Source organism: Cervus canadensis, chromosome 6 (genome assembly GCF_019320065.1).
Source record: "Cervus canadensis isolate Bull #8, Minnesota chromosome 6, ASM1932006v1, whole genome shotgun sequence".
Lineage (NCBI taxonomy): Eukaryota > Metazoa > Chordata > Mammalia > Artiodactyla > Cervidae > Cervus > Cervus canadensis.
Window position 1 is genome coordinate 55,323,336 of NC_057391.1, and position 13,327 is coordinate 55,336,662.

The following is a 13,327-nucleotide window of genomic DNA, read 5'->3' on the forward strand; positions in this document are numbered from 1 at the left end:
ACTAAAGCTTATTTAGTAAACTTAGTAAACCAGTTTATGGTGCTTTATCTAGCACCGTATCTTAGACATAATAGGCACTCAATTAAATGTGAAATAACTGAAAGAAATATTCCAGTTGACTGTGGACAAATACATAATGGAAAATGATATGCACTTCAGAGAGGTTAAGTGTTGTGATATGTCTTTCTGAACAATTGTTTACCCTCTTTTCTAATCTGCTCCTCTTCAGTTCTAAAATTCCACCATTCTGCTAGCCAGGGCTATAGCCCTGGCCAGGACAAAACTATACCTAAGCATTCAACTGACATTACTCATTCATTCATTCAATCTTAAACAACAAACATCTTAAAAAGAATGTTGAGTGACCTTGGGGCCTGTAAAGTTTGTCTGACTCTTTAAAAACAAATGTGAAGAAAAGTAACATGTAAATGGAGTTTGTGACCATTCCCAGTATAAATAATCATGTAAAGGCTAAACTTTAGCATACTGATATCCTCACCAATCTCCCCCAAACAAGAACTTTTACTCAGGAAAGAAACTGAGTAGGAAGTAAAGTCAAAGACAAGAAGGGATAAAAGAAGAATCAGAGATTCCTGTATACTCCTGCTGATAATACTGCCCAGTGGAATAAAAAGAACCAGGAAAAAAGTCATCCCCCAGAAAGTCTACACAACTTTTTTGTTTCTGACAATAAGAAAGGCTTGAACGTCAGGAATGGTTATTGCTGGGCCTCTGAACTTAACCTACAAGTGACTATGTCTATACCAATCATTTTAAAGTCACTGTGTAACACACTGCTATATTTAAAATGGATAACCAATAAAAAACTATTGTATAGCACATGGAACTCTACTCAATGTTATGTGCCAGCCTTGATGTGATGGGGGTTTGGGGGAGAATGGATACATGTATATATATGACTGAGTCCCTTCAGTGTTCACCTGAAACTATCACAACACTGTTAATCAGCTCTACCTCAACACAAAATGTTTTTGGTGACCAAAAACTTCAGTTAAAAAAAAGGAAAAACATTTAGTTTTTGAAAAATAAAATCACTGTGTAACTAAAAAGTGTTTTATGACTCATGGCCCAAAAGATATTTCTCAGCCAGCTCAGCTATTTTTCCAACCAAATTGACGATAATATATTCTTCTTTGCTCTGATGTAAATATTCAAGCATTTTCTGGACAATCACTGTTATATTCTGTGCATTAGTAATTCTGTAAAGAAGTTCCAGAGTCTATTCAAGAAAGAAAAACAAAAGCAGTGTTATAAAACTATGCATAATAACACCAATAAATACTGTAAAATAAAGGTTTATACCCCGCTTTGATTCCTGGTTGGGAAGGAATCCCAACCTGGGTTGGGAAGATCCCCTGGAGAAGGGGTAGGCTACCCACTCCAGTATTCTTGGGCTTCCCTGGTGGTTCAGCTGGTAAACAATCCATCTGCAATATGGAAAACCTGGGTTCGATCCCTGGGTTAGAAAGATCCCCTGGAAAAGAGAAAGGCTACCCACTCCAGTATTCTGGCCTAGAGAATTCTATTGACAGTACTGTCCATAGGGTCGCAAACAGTTGGACACGACTGAGCAACTTTCACTTTCAAAGGTTTATAACAGTTGATTCTTCCACTTTTATGTAGCTCTACTGGGCAGTTAAGAGAAATACACATTTTAACCAGAATAGAACTTTAGAAAGGTAAAACCATTGTTAAAAAAAAAGGAATTATAATCAATTCAAAAGTCTAAAACCCTTCAACTGATACAGATAATTATGATCTGACATCTCTACATGACAGGCCATGCAAACACCAAAAAGTTAAAAGGTTTATAATCTATTTTCCAAAAATATAACAGCTTCTTCAGTTCAATTCAGTTCAGTCACTCAGTCATGTCCGACTCTTTGCAACCCCATGGACTGCAGCACGGCAGGCCTCCCGGTCCATCACCAACTCCTGAAGTTTACCCAAACTCATGTCCATTGAGTCAGTGATGTCATCTCATCCTCTGTCATCCCTCTCTCCCGCCTAATCATTTCCCAGCATCAGGGTCTTTTCAAATGAGTCAGCTCTTCGTATCGGTGGCCATAGTATTGGAACTTCAGCTTCAACATTAGTCCTTCCAATGAGCGCTCAGGACTGATCTCCTTTAGGATGGACTGGTTGGATCACCTTGCAGTCCAAGGGACTCTCAAGAGTCTTCTCCAACACCACACTTCAAAAGCATCAATTCTTCGGTGTTCAGCTTTCTTTACAGTCCAAGTCTCACATCCATACATGACTTCTGGAAAAACCAGTCTTGATAGACGGACCTTTGTTGGCAAAGTAATGTCTCTGCTATTTAATATGCTGTCTAGGTTGGTCATAACTTTCCTTCCAAGCAGTAAGCGTCTAAGCCTACATTACACATGCCTGCGTACTATGCATGTGGGTGTGTTTGTGAGTACATACATACATATACAAAAATCCAGTCTTGCAAAATGCTTTTCCATACTTCCTAAACAGAAAAGTGCACTTGAGTGGATCTGTCAGCTAAAGGCAAATGGTCTCTCATGGATGGATAAGGTAGCGCAAGCACTTCAAAGAGCAGCAAGGCCTATGTTCAGAATCTCAGGTATCAAGGAAGAACTGCTTTACAGTTTTCTCAGTGCTGAGTAATACACCTCTTGCTGCCTCAAGTAAGATGAAGGAAAACCAGTACCAGAGTAAACTCCCATTTGCCTAGCTTTCTGAGGCCCTACATTAAGGTTCCACAAATATCATAGTTTCCAGAAATCAGTATGAAACAAAGGGCAACAATAAGAAAGCATCCTTTACTAGCATTTCAGAATCAAAAATATTAGCTGTAAGAGAATTTCTATATACCCTACTTGTTAAATCTGTTCAGATTTCTTTAGGGTTCTTCCTAATTTTTCAATCCTTATACCCAGGACTTCAAGTACAAAGGATAACAGATTTTGAGTTTTTTTTTTAAACTGTTCCAGTTAATCCTTAACACCATTTAAAATCTATAAATACATAGATCCCCCATCACTAGCTTTCCACTTATAAAGCTGCTTCAGACATCCTTCCTGTAGGCTCTGTAAGTCATGTATTTTAAGATAATCTACACCAAATTTAATTCCTACTCTAAGACTATGAAACTTAGCATTTCCAGGACTGAATGGGGCATGGTATTAGGAATTGCATGGCAGAAGGTCTTTTCTATTAACTCCTTCATGCTTTCTTTTTTCCTGTTATGAAAGAAAGGTAATACAATCAGGTAAAAGAGAATCCCAGACCCAAGCAACAGGTCACTCCATACCCCAGGACCAAAGCTCTTGCCACATAATTACTGATGGAGGTGAGAAATGGCAGTGGAGTTGAGGAAACAGTACCACAGTGCATTCTTTGGGCACCACTGATACCCAGTTCCTTTCCCAAAGAATGCAAACTACTTTTCTCACTGCAGACCAGACCTGATAATTTTAGAAGTTGTCTGTTTCTCTTTAACTTTCCTTTTAAAATTAAATCCCAATAATTAAGCACAGAACTAAGAAAACTGTACCCAAGTCAACCCTGTTCAACATACTACTTAACCACGCAAAGAAAAGGCATGCTCTGTATCCATTCAAAGTAGAAGAGTCATATAATTATTTGTTACTGTCCCTTGGCATCTTTGCATTTTTCTACGATCTCTACACATAGAAATTATCCATAAACTTTCTGGATTCATTCAAGGCAGGTAACAATTTTTTAGAATATCAAAAATATGAATCCAAACTATATATGCATATATATTGCATATATGTAGATGGCAATTTCTCAGAAACATTATTTCAAAAATAGTACCTTTAGAATTCAACATTCACAATCTTATTTTTGTAAAATTATAATTATTCAATGTAATAATGTTCTTTCAATAAACTTTTAATTCAGTGCTTTTAAATAATTTAATGTTTACTAGAATTTATCTTTTTATCTTCATTATTTTTAAAATCAAAAATAAAACAATCACTCTTCTTAATTAGGTCCCAAACCATTTTAAATGAAGGTATAGAATCATGTCTCTACATGAGAATTACCAGATCTAACTAGAACACCCAAGCAGATACTGAAGCAATTTTATTAAAGGAAAAAGTTGAAAAAAATTAAGTAGATTTATACACCTTTCCTTCCAAGAAGTTCAAAACAGTTGAGGGATATCTTTACTAATTCTTTTTATCGTTTTTGGCCACACCATGCAGCATGTAGGATCTTAACTCCCTGAGCAGAGACTGAACTTGTGCCGCTGCAGCAGCAGCATGGAGTCCCAACCACTGAAACACCAGGGAAGTCCCTATCTTTATTAATCCTATCAACATTCTTACAGGTTCAATAACAAATAAAGTAGCCCATTTTACAGATGTTAAGGAAAATAATGAAAAAAATAATTATCCTAAATTATGTCTTAAAATTATACTAATAGGAAGAACTGGAAATAGAATTCTGGCCTTCTATTGATACACTCATTGGACCAATAAGATATTAAGGAATCCTATACAGGTGTGTGCATGCATGTGTGCTGTCACTTCAGTTGTGCCCGACTCTTTGCAACCCTATGGACTGTAGCCTGCCAGACTCCTCTGTCCACGGGATTCTCCAGGTAAGAATACTGGAGTGGGTTGCCGTGTCCTCCTCTGGGGGATCTTCCTGACCCAGGATCGAACTCATGTCTCTTATGTCTCCTGCACTGGCAGGGGGGGTTCTTTACCATTAGCACCACCTAGTTACACCTTCCTCACTTCTCCAACTCACAATTTAAAACCATTCTTGTGGTTATTGGTACAAGTACTTTTTAGAAAAGTCCCTTAAACTTCAGTAGAAAAAATAAAATGCATTCAAAAGTTAAAATACACACATGTGCACATGCCCATAATTTTAATTGTTCTCTGTAAAACCAACAAAATGTTTAAAAATTGTAACATTTCACATATACTACTCAAAATACCAGTTTACCTCTCTTTTAATAATGGGATCAGGATGATCTAAGCATTCAATTATTGTCATCTGATGTTGAAGAGCAAGAGTGGGATCCTGTTGGATAACATAAGTAAGAGCCTTCAGTCCTAGAAACAAAGATTAAATAACATAAAGTGACTTAAAACAAATATTCAGCAAATTTCAAAAAGCTCTCTTAGTAAATTCCACCAAAAGAACCAATCATCTTACCTAAATATTTGAGATTTATTTTAGGTGACAGAACAAACTTTCCAATGCATTTGGCAGCCTTCTCAAGCAATTCCGATTTAGGATAAATAGAATAGACTGTATGTACACATTCAAACAGAATAGCTAGAAAAATAAAATATTATAACTTCAGAGATCATATTAAGCCATAATAAAAATATATCTGTGTAGAACTCTTAACAAAACAAACTAATCAGAAGGTCAGTTTTAGTCAAAAATCTTATGGAAATTTTTCAAAGATAAGAATTTTACTATTTTCAGGCTTTATACGTTGTTAGGATTATGTTGCCACAGTACAATTTAGAGAGAACTATATATATTAAAAGATAAGAATGATATATTCATCCACGCAACAAGTCTTTTCTGAAACCTCCTATGAGTCAGACATCGTTCTACTAGTATGAATACAGCAGAGACAAAAACCCTTACCCTCGAGGAACTCACATTCTAATGGGCACATAAGTAATATATTCATTACTCCTATATAAATAGATACTTCCAACACTCCTTGAATACTTCAAAATAAGTTATTCTCAGGCAGTTTCTACCACTTTTACACAGAAACTGGATATATAGTTTATTTCAATGTGGTTTAGTTCAATATAATCATTTTAGAGTGCTCTAGCATTTATTTCAAAATTTTTATACTCAAAACTCAAGTCATTTTTTAAAAATTAACTTAAAAATTAACCTCCAAGGTTATAGAAAATCTACTGAACATCTTGATAGTCTTCAAATTTGATTTTCTAGTCTCATCAAAGATCTGGTAACTATAATAGATGATCAAAATGGACACTAAAATATTTTTCAAACTCTCTTAAAGATCAAGAGTCAAAGAGCTGGAGCTTGGTCATGGTAAAGAAGAATCATTTAGGCACCATTAAACAAAAATAAGCAGACTTCAAAACTGTTCAACTACACAAGAGTTGAGGGCTTCCCTGGTTGCTTAGACAGTAAAGAATCTGCCTGCAATGCAGGAGACTCTGGTTCAATCCCTGTGCCGGGAAGATCCCCTGGAGAAGGGAATGGCAACCCACCCCAGTATTTTTGCCCTGGAGAATTCATCCCATGGTCAGAGGAGCCTGGTAGGCTACAGTCCATTGGGTCACAAAGAGTCAGACACAACTGAGCAACTAACACACACGGTTGAAGCATATCATATCTTTGAAAGAATCACTCCTGCTCTTTTTCCAAAAGTTTAAAACACAATAATCAAACATTTATTCATATACAAGATATAAAATAGAGCCTGAATATTCAACTAGCTATGTTTTTTACACTGCTAAGTTGCCTATCAACTGATACACATAAACATTTTGGGTAAAAACTTTTTAAAAAATAAATATTTTCTAAATAAGGAGAGAGGAGAAATTGGAAATAAGCATTTTTAAGAAATAAACATCTTTTTAAAAAGTGAATCGACTTTAATTAAAGGAAAACCTATAAAGTCAACTGAACCTAAAAAGATGTTTACAGATATTATGCTGTAAAGTCTTTACTCTGTGCTATGAAAAAAAGTTGACTTTGGACTTCCCCAGTGGCTCAGTGGTAAAGCATCTGCCTATCAAACCCCTGGCCCAGGAAGACTAAGAACAACTGCAGAACAACTAAGCCCCTGCACCACAACTATTGAGCCTGTGCTCCAGAGCCCAGGACCTGTAACTACTGAGCCCAAGTGCCCCAACTACTGAAGCCCACGCACCCTAGAGCCTGTGCTCCCCAACAAGGGAAGCCACCACAATCATCAGCCCTCCCACCACAACTAAAGAACAGTCCTCACTCCCAGCAACTAGATAAAAGCCCTCACAGCAATAAAGACCCAGCATAGCCAAAATAATAAATAAAATTCTTTTTTTTAATAGATGTGTTTTCAAAGAAAATTTTTTTTAAAGTTGACTTTATGACTTCATGAAGTAAACAGAGAAATTCTTGGTCAATTAACTAATCAACTAAGGCAGGAGTAGGCAAAATACCACTAAACCCAGCTTTCAGCCTATCTTTGTAAACTGTGAACTAAGGATGATTTTTATAATTTTTTGAGATATAACTGATATATAAAAGTATTAGTTTTAGGGGTACAATTACATTTTTAAAGGTTAAAAAAAAGGAGAATATATGCAGAAACCTATATGACCTACACAAAACCTAAAAGAACTGCTAGTTTAGGTATAGAATAAAATTAATAGTTCAAAAATTACACTTATTAGTCAAGTTAGGCATAAATGAACTCAAATAAAAATAGGCTTTTAAATTATTTTTAAATGATTTAGAGGTTAAGACTGTTTATACTCCAACTCTACAAAAGTCTAAGTCCACAGATAAAAAAGCAGTCACTTCACTGTCTCCTCACTGCAGTGGTTAAAACAAAAGTGCCTCTGAGGACTTCTAAAGGAAAAAATGCAATGTGGAGCTTTGCTTACTCCTCCACAGCAACCCAGGTCCTAACCAAATCATTAAGTAAAAATTACCAAATTAATAATGTTCTAACATTTGTGATACACTGTGGCTTTATCATAGATATTCTGGGTAGGATTATGCACAAAATTTGAAGAAGTTCTACTGATTACTCTAGCCTTCAGACTAGATTTTACTTTCATTTTAAATAAGTTATCTACTGTCACCACTCTGGCAAGGAGATGGGGGTACCAACCAATGAGGATGGCAGCCCAGTTTCTCCATTCTGCCTCCTTTAACACTTGGAATGTCAGGGGCACCCTGGTACTGCTCCCAATGTGACCTGTACTGGGAACAAGGGGGTGGCTCTAGTGTAACTGAACAGTAGTAAAAAGCCCTATCACTCCACCAAGTTTCCTCTACCACCACCCCAGGAAAGATGGGAGGGGTACCTCATTGTTCTCTGTTCCTTGATGATGTAAAACCCAGGCTTCCCACATCATCTCCACTGGCAATGCCAGGGAGGGTCCCTCTTGACACACGACAGGGATCAAACTGCAGCTGCCCTCTTGGTCTTCACCACTTGGGGCACCTCATTACACCTGATGAGGACGGAAATCTTGATTCTTCATTCAGCCTTTGCTGCTCTGGGTAGTCCATAGTTTTTTCTACGTGGTGCTTGACTGCAATAGAAAAACTATTGTCTAAAAGTTTTCCATCTTACTACTGCTAAGTCTGCTAAGTCACTTCAGTCGTGTCCAACTCTGTGTGACCCCATCCCTGGGATTCCCCAGGCAAGAACACTGGAGTGGGTTGCCATTTCCTTCTCCATTGAATAAAAGTCAAAGTGAAAGTGAAGTCGCTCAGTCATGTCCGACTCTTCGCGACCCCATGGACTGCAGCCTATCAGGCTCCTCCATCCATGGGATTTTCCAGGCAAGAGTACAGGAGTGGGGTGCCACTGCCTTCTCCGTTCCATCTTGCTAGTCTGCCCTTTTTGCCTGAGTCCTCTGGCTAGAGAGTAGGCTTTTCTCAGACCATTTTTGTCTGCACCTGTTGGCATTTTCAGACTGCGGGGTCTCCAGTACCCAGTCTGGGGCATACAAGGCAAAAAGAAAACCCAGGGTACTAACCTTGGAGTCATTCCTAACATGCCAATGTGCCTAATCAGTCTACCTTCATTTATCCATGTTTCAGAGTCTCATGTGTTTATTTTACATATAACGTTCAGAGTTTTGTTTTTTTTTTTTTAATTCATCTGTATTTGTTACAACTTTTTAAAGCAGAATGTGACTTGAGCACTACATTTCCATTCACAAAACTTGCTCCAAGTTACTTTTCCAGCGGCTTTACAACATGCCTGAGCAGGCTTATAAGTTTGCTACTCTAAACAATATTTTTCTTTGGAAAACAAGCCCTATGTACGGACAGTGAATCCAATCAAGTTGGTTCAGCTTAACACACTAACTTCTAGAGGCCTGGCACATGCAGTCATAACTATGTGTACTTAGTGGGTAGAGTGGAAAAGGCAATGGCTCCCCACTCCAGTGTTCTTGCCTGGAGAATCCCAGGGACAGGGGAGTCTGGTGGGCTGCCGTCTATGGGGTAGCACAGAGTCAGACACGACTGAAGCAACTTAGCAGCAGTGGGTAGAGTACACCTAAAGTACTTCTATCTACTTTCAATGGTTCTATCCTTTGTATTTCATTTTATATTATCTCCCAGTTTAGTAAATAGTTTACTAAAAATGTCCTTCTCATCTTATCAGTTTCCTGCTCAAAACTATTCCACATCTCCATATTTACAGAGTATAAAATCCAAACTCCTATGGCTGCCATAGGAGGATGTCTGCAATATACCCTTCCCACTGCTCCCCCTATTAACTGTCCAGTCAAGCTGGCAAGTCACTGTTTCTGAAACAGTGGGGGGTTTTAAACACCCCCACTTCTGCACCTTCTTTCATGTTCCCGTTGCCTAGAACTGCTTTTAACCTCCTTTCCAGCTATCTCAATCCTATCTTTCAAGGTCCTATTACATCAATAAATCTTTAGGTGCCCTGAAGCCCACAGTGATCTTAACCACCTCTGGAATCCTATAATATTTATTCCCTTTACCTCCCCCTTTGCATTCTGCCTTATACTGGTATTATGCCTTCTTAAATAAGTTATCTCCTCCATTATACTGTAAATTCCTTGAAGGCAAAGCTTACATTTTATACTTCCTCATATCCTCTATATCACTTTACAATGCCTGGCACATAGTAGATACACTCAAATCATGTTTCTTGATTTGACACTAAGGTAAGTTATAATAATGAAACTTTAATTTAAATATGGTTTGGAAAGTATTAAGACTGAAACCCAATGAGATAACTGATCAAAAGTAAAATAACTTTTCTCTTCTATTAATTCAATTAAAACATATCACTCACTGATTAACCCAGTGCCAGATACTGGGATATGCTAGCCAATAAGACAGAGACATTCCAGCCCTTATGAAGTTTATAACTTAATATTCATATGTTTAAGCAATATTTACATTAAGTTTATTAGAGAATACTCTACCACTGATAAATGTAAGCTATAAACTGTATCAGTACAAATTTGGGGGGAAATGCAGAACAAACAGAAGTAAATAAAGGAAAAAAGAAAACAACAGAAACTAAGTTTCTCTGGCAAGGTTAAACACTGGACTGACAGACTACAAAGAAACAAACTGTTAGCACTGGTCTCCTCAATCTTAATAAAAGAAGGATGTCCTAATGGAGAACATTAAAAACTATTTCCTCAGGTATACAATATTCTCTAAATCAAGAGGAACAGGTAACAGCAGTTATCTACAGGAGTGGGTGAGAAGGGTTGAAGGGACACTTTTGTTCACTCTATACCCTTTCGTACCTTTTGATTTCTGAACCATGTGCATATATTACCTATCCAATAAAATAATTATATCTCAAACAAAGCCTTTTAATTTACTTTAGCTGCCTGGAAAAATTCTGACACTACTTTGGATTATTCCGACAGCTCCTAGCCAAACCACCTGCCTCAATAAGGATCATCCTTATCTCTGGTGCCTTATTCTTCTCATTGCATAAGAAGATCCTGTGTGTGTGCTAAGTCGCTGTCATGTCTGATTCTTTGCAACCCTATGGACTGTAGCCCGCCAGGCTCCTCTGTCCATGGAGTTCTCCAGAACCCAGGAGTGGGTTGCCACGCCCTCCTCCAGGGGATCTTCCCGACCCTAGGATCGAACCTGCAGCCTCTTACATCTCCTACGTTGGCAGGCGGGTTCTTTACCACTAGCGCCACCTGGTAAGTTCCAGTAAGATCCTAGATGACATCAACTGTTCATTATACTATACACTTAGAAGGGCAGGGCCTGTGTCTACCTTATTTTTCCTTTAATTTCCCACAGTTAGCAGGGAGGAACACGTAAGTAAATCAACTCTTTCCTCAACTTGTATCTAGTTTAAAAATTAAGCTTTTGTTTTGTAGGAATTCAATAAATACTGGTTGAACAAATGAACACCATGCTTGTTACCTTAACTACCATTTATACATGCAAAACATAAATCTATCCTTCAAAATTTACTATCCCAATTCACTACCATATACACTACTTTTCTATACTAGTCTTACAGATGCAATCCTTTCTTCAATTTTATTACAGTTAAAACTGGTTCAACTTCTGCCCTCTAATTTTCTCTACATTTCTACAACCATTATTCTTTAAGATTTGCAGTTTATCATTGCCTGAAAGAACAAATACTCCTCTCTATCCCCTATTTCATGGTATTTCACCAGATTAAGAAATGACTTCTCATTTGAGTTACATGTCTCAATACCTCTTCTACTGCTCATCTCCATAGCAGGCAAAATTCAAACTGTTTCACTTCTATCACTTAAATATCTCAAAATATCCCACTTTCTTCAATAAGCTTTCTCAAGCTGATCAATAAAGAACTAAGAGTTCTTCCCTCAGGCTATTAAGACTGGTTACCTTTCTCAGTTCTTCTCCCTCCTCCCCCATTTTACTCTTGTTTCTTATCACTAAAAGACTTTTAAAAATTGTATTTAACATAAATAGCTGCTGTCTCTTCATTATAAAGTTCATTATTCCACATCTATATATTCTTATCTATCTCAACTTCAAACTTTAGTTGTCTTAAGTATCACTTTTTCAGAAAAGCCTTCCTCATCCTTCCCCTCATGGAAGAATAGCTGCTATATGCTCCACAGTACCCTGTAATTTGCCTCTATAACATTCATAGTACCTGTCCCTTTCCATCTCTCTAGGCTAGGAGCTCAATGATAAGACGGTTTTGTTCACAATTGTATTCCAAGCATCTTGCACAAGGCCTAGTAAATAATAAAACCTCAAATATTTGGTGACTAGATGACTGATTGCTTTATTTGAAAACTGTTTTCTTAAGTATGGAATAGATCTACTGGGTTATCTTCACTGTCAGATGCTTGACTGATGAACATTTTCAATAAATAGACAATTTCTCTTTAAAAATGAAGTCTTTAAAAGAGAGGCAATTATAATAGTTAATTTATGTCAACATTTAAAACAATGCCATAATTTCAAATTATTGTTATTAGTTATTCAATACTTTCAATGAAAATTAATAACCCAAAACCACCTTAAAAATTAACATTTAAAATTTACTGGAATTCACAGTATTCTAACACAGATTTAGCTATAATACTGAAAACATTATTACAGCAGCATTTACACAAATATTACCTACCATATGTGACATTGTGATTTAACTCAGCTCTTCGTAAGGATTCATCAAGAACATCATACATTAATTCACTTGTCCTGTTTAAAAGATATTTTATTTGCAGTAGAATTATAGTATTATAACCCAATAAAACATAGTTTTTCAAACTTCTCTCTCTTTAAAACTGAGGATCTACAGAAAAGAAGTGAAAGAAATTCATTTTATGAAGTTACAGGAATTTCACTTCTTAAATATTCCACTTTCACTTTTAAGAGTTTAACCTTCTGCTTTATCAAAGCTGACTAGCCAATGAGGAAAGTCAATCAACTCTTTCCTCAATCTGTACCTACTTTAAATATGGCTTTTCATGTGATTGAACACTCTATCTTTTATCATTTTCTTTGTAATATATTTCTATCTGTTTAAAGTTACTATAGTAATACTTCACATATCCAGATTATTCCAGACAGTATATTATATGTATTTTAAATACTTTGTTTTTTTAAAAAATATTCAAGTATCAGTCTTTCTTTGAGCAGCAGTAGGTTCTTCAGAAAGAAAATTTTAACTTTCATTTATGTTAAATATAAAGAAATTGTATTTTTATGAAATTAACAAATTAATACCATTCTATGTCTCTATGGTCAGAGATTACAATTACAGTAACTGAGTTGAGATAGAAACTATACAAAAATGCAGTGCCTTATAGACCCCTAGCACTCTGCCACTACACCTTTTCTCCAGGGAAAAGTCCTCTCTAAAAGGCCAATGGTGAAAAATATGGCTTCTCAGCTGATATTTTTGTATGTTTTATAAAATCAAAAAGCACTAATAGAAAAAAAGCACCATCAACAAAGAAATACACAGTAGTTTCTTGTAGAAAAACTATACTACAAAACAAAAAGATCAAAATAATCTTGGGCTATGCAAATTATTTATCATGTATGTTACAAGTTTCCAAGAAAATTTCTTCTTTTTTAAAAAAATATACAGCTA

General features: G+C 36.5%; 1 protein-coding gene across 2 annotated transcripts in view; it reads right to left on the reverse strand.

Annotated features, from left to right (window-relative positions):
• Positions 1–13,327, reverse strand: part of AP4E1 (adaptor related protein complex 4 subunit epsilon 1) — a 68,959-nt gene that overhangs the window by 34,989 nt on the left and 20,643 nt on the right. For both annotated transcript variants that reach the window (XM_043471995.1, XM_043471994.1), the window contains 4 exons: positions 12,356–12,429; positions 5,191–5,313; positions 4,978–5,087; positions 1,101–1,240 (listed from right to left, as the gene is read on the reverse strand). In XM_043471995.1, the coding sequence (XP_043327930.1) occupies positions 1,101–1,240; positions 4,978–5,087; positions 5,191–5,313; positions 12,356–12,429 (447 nt within the window). The remainder of the gene's footprint in view (positions 1–1,100; positions 1,241–4,977; positions 5,088–5,190; positions 5,314–12,355; positions 12,430–13,327) is intronic.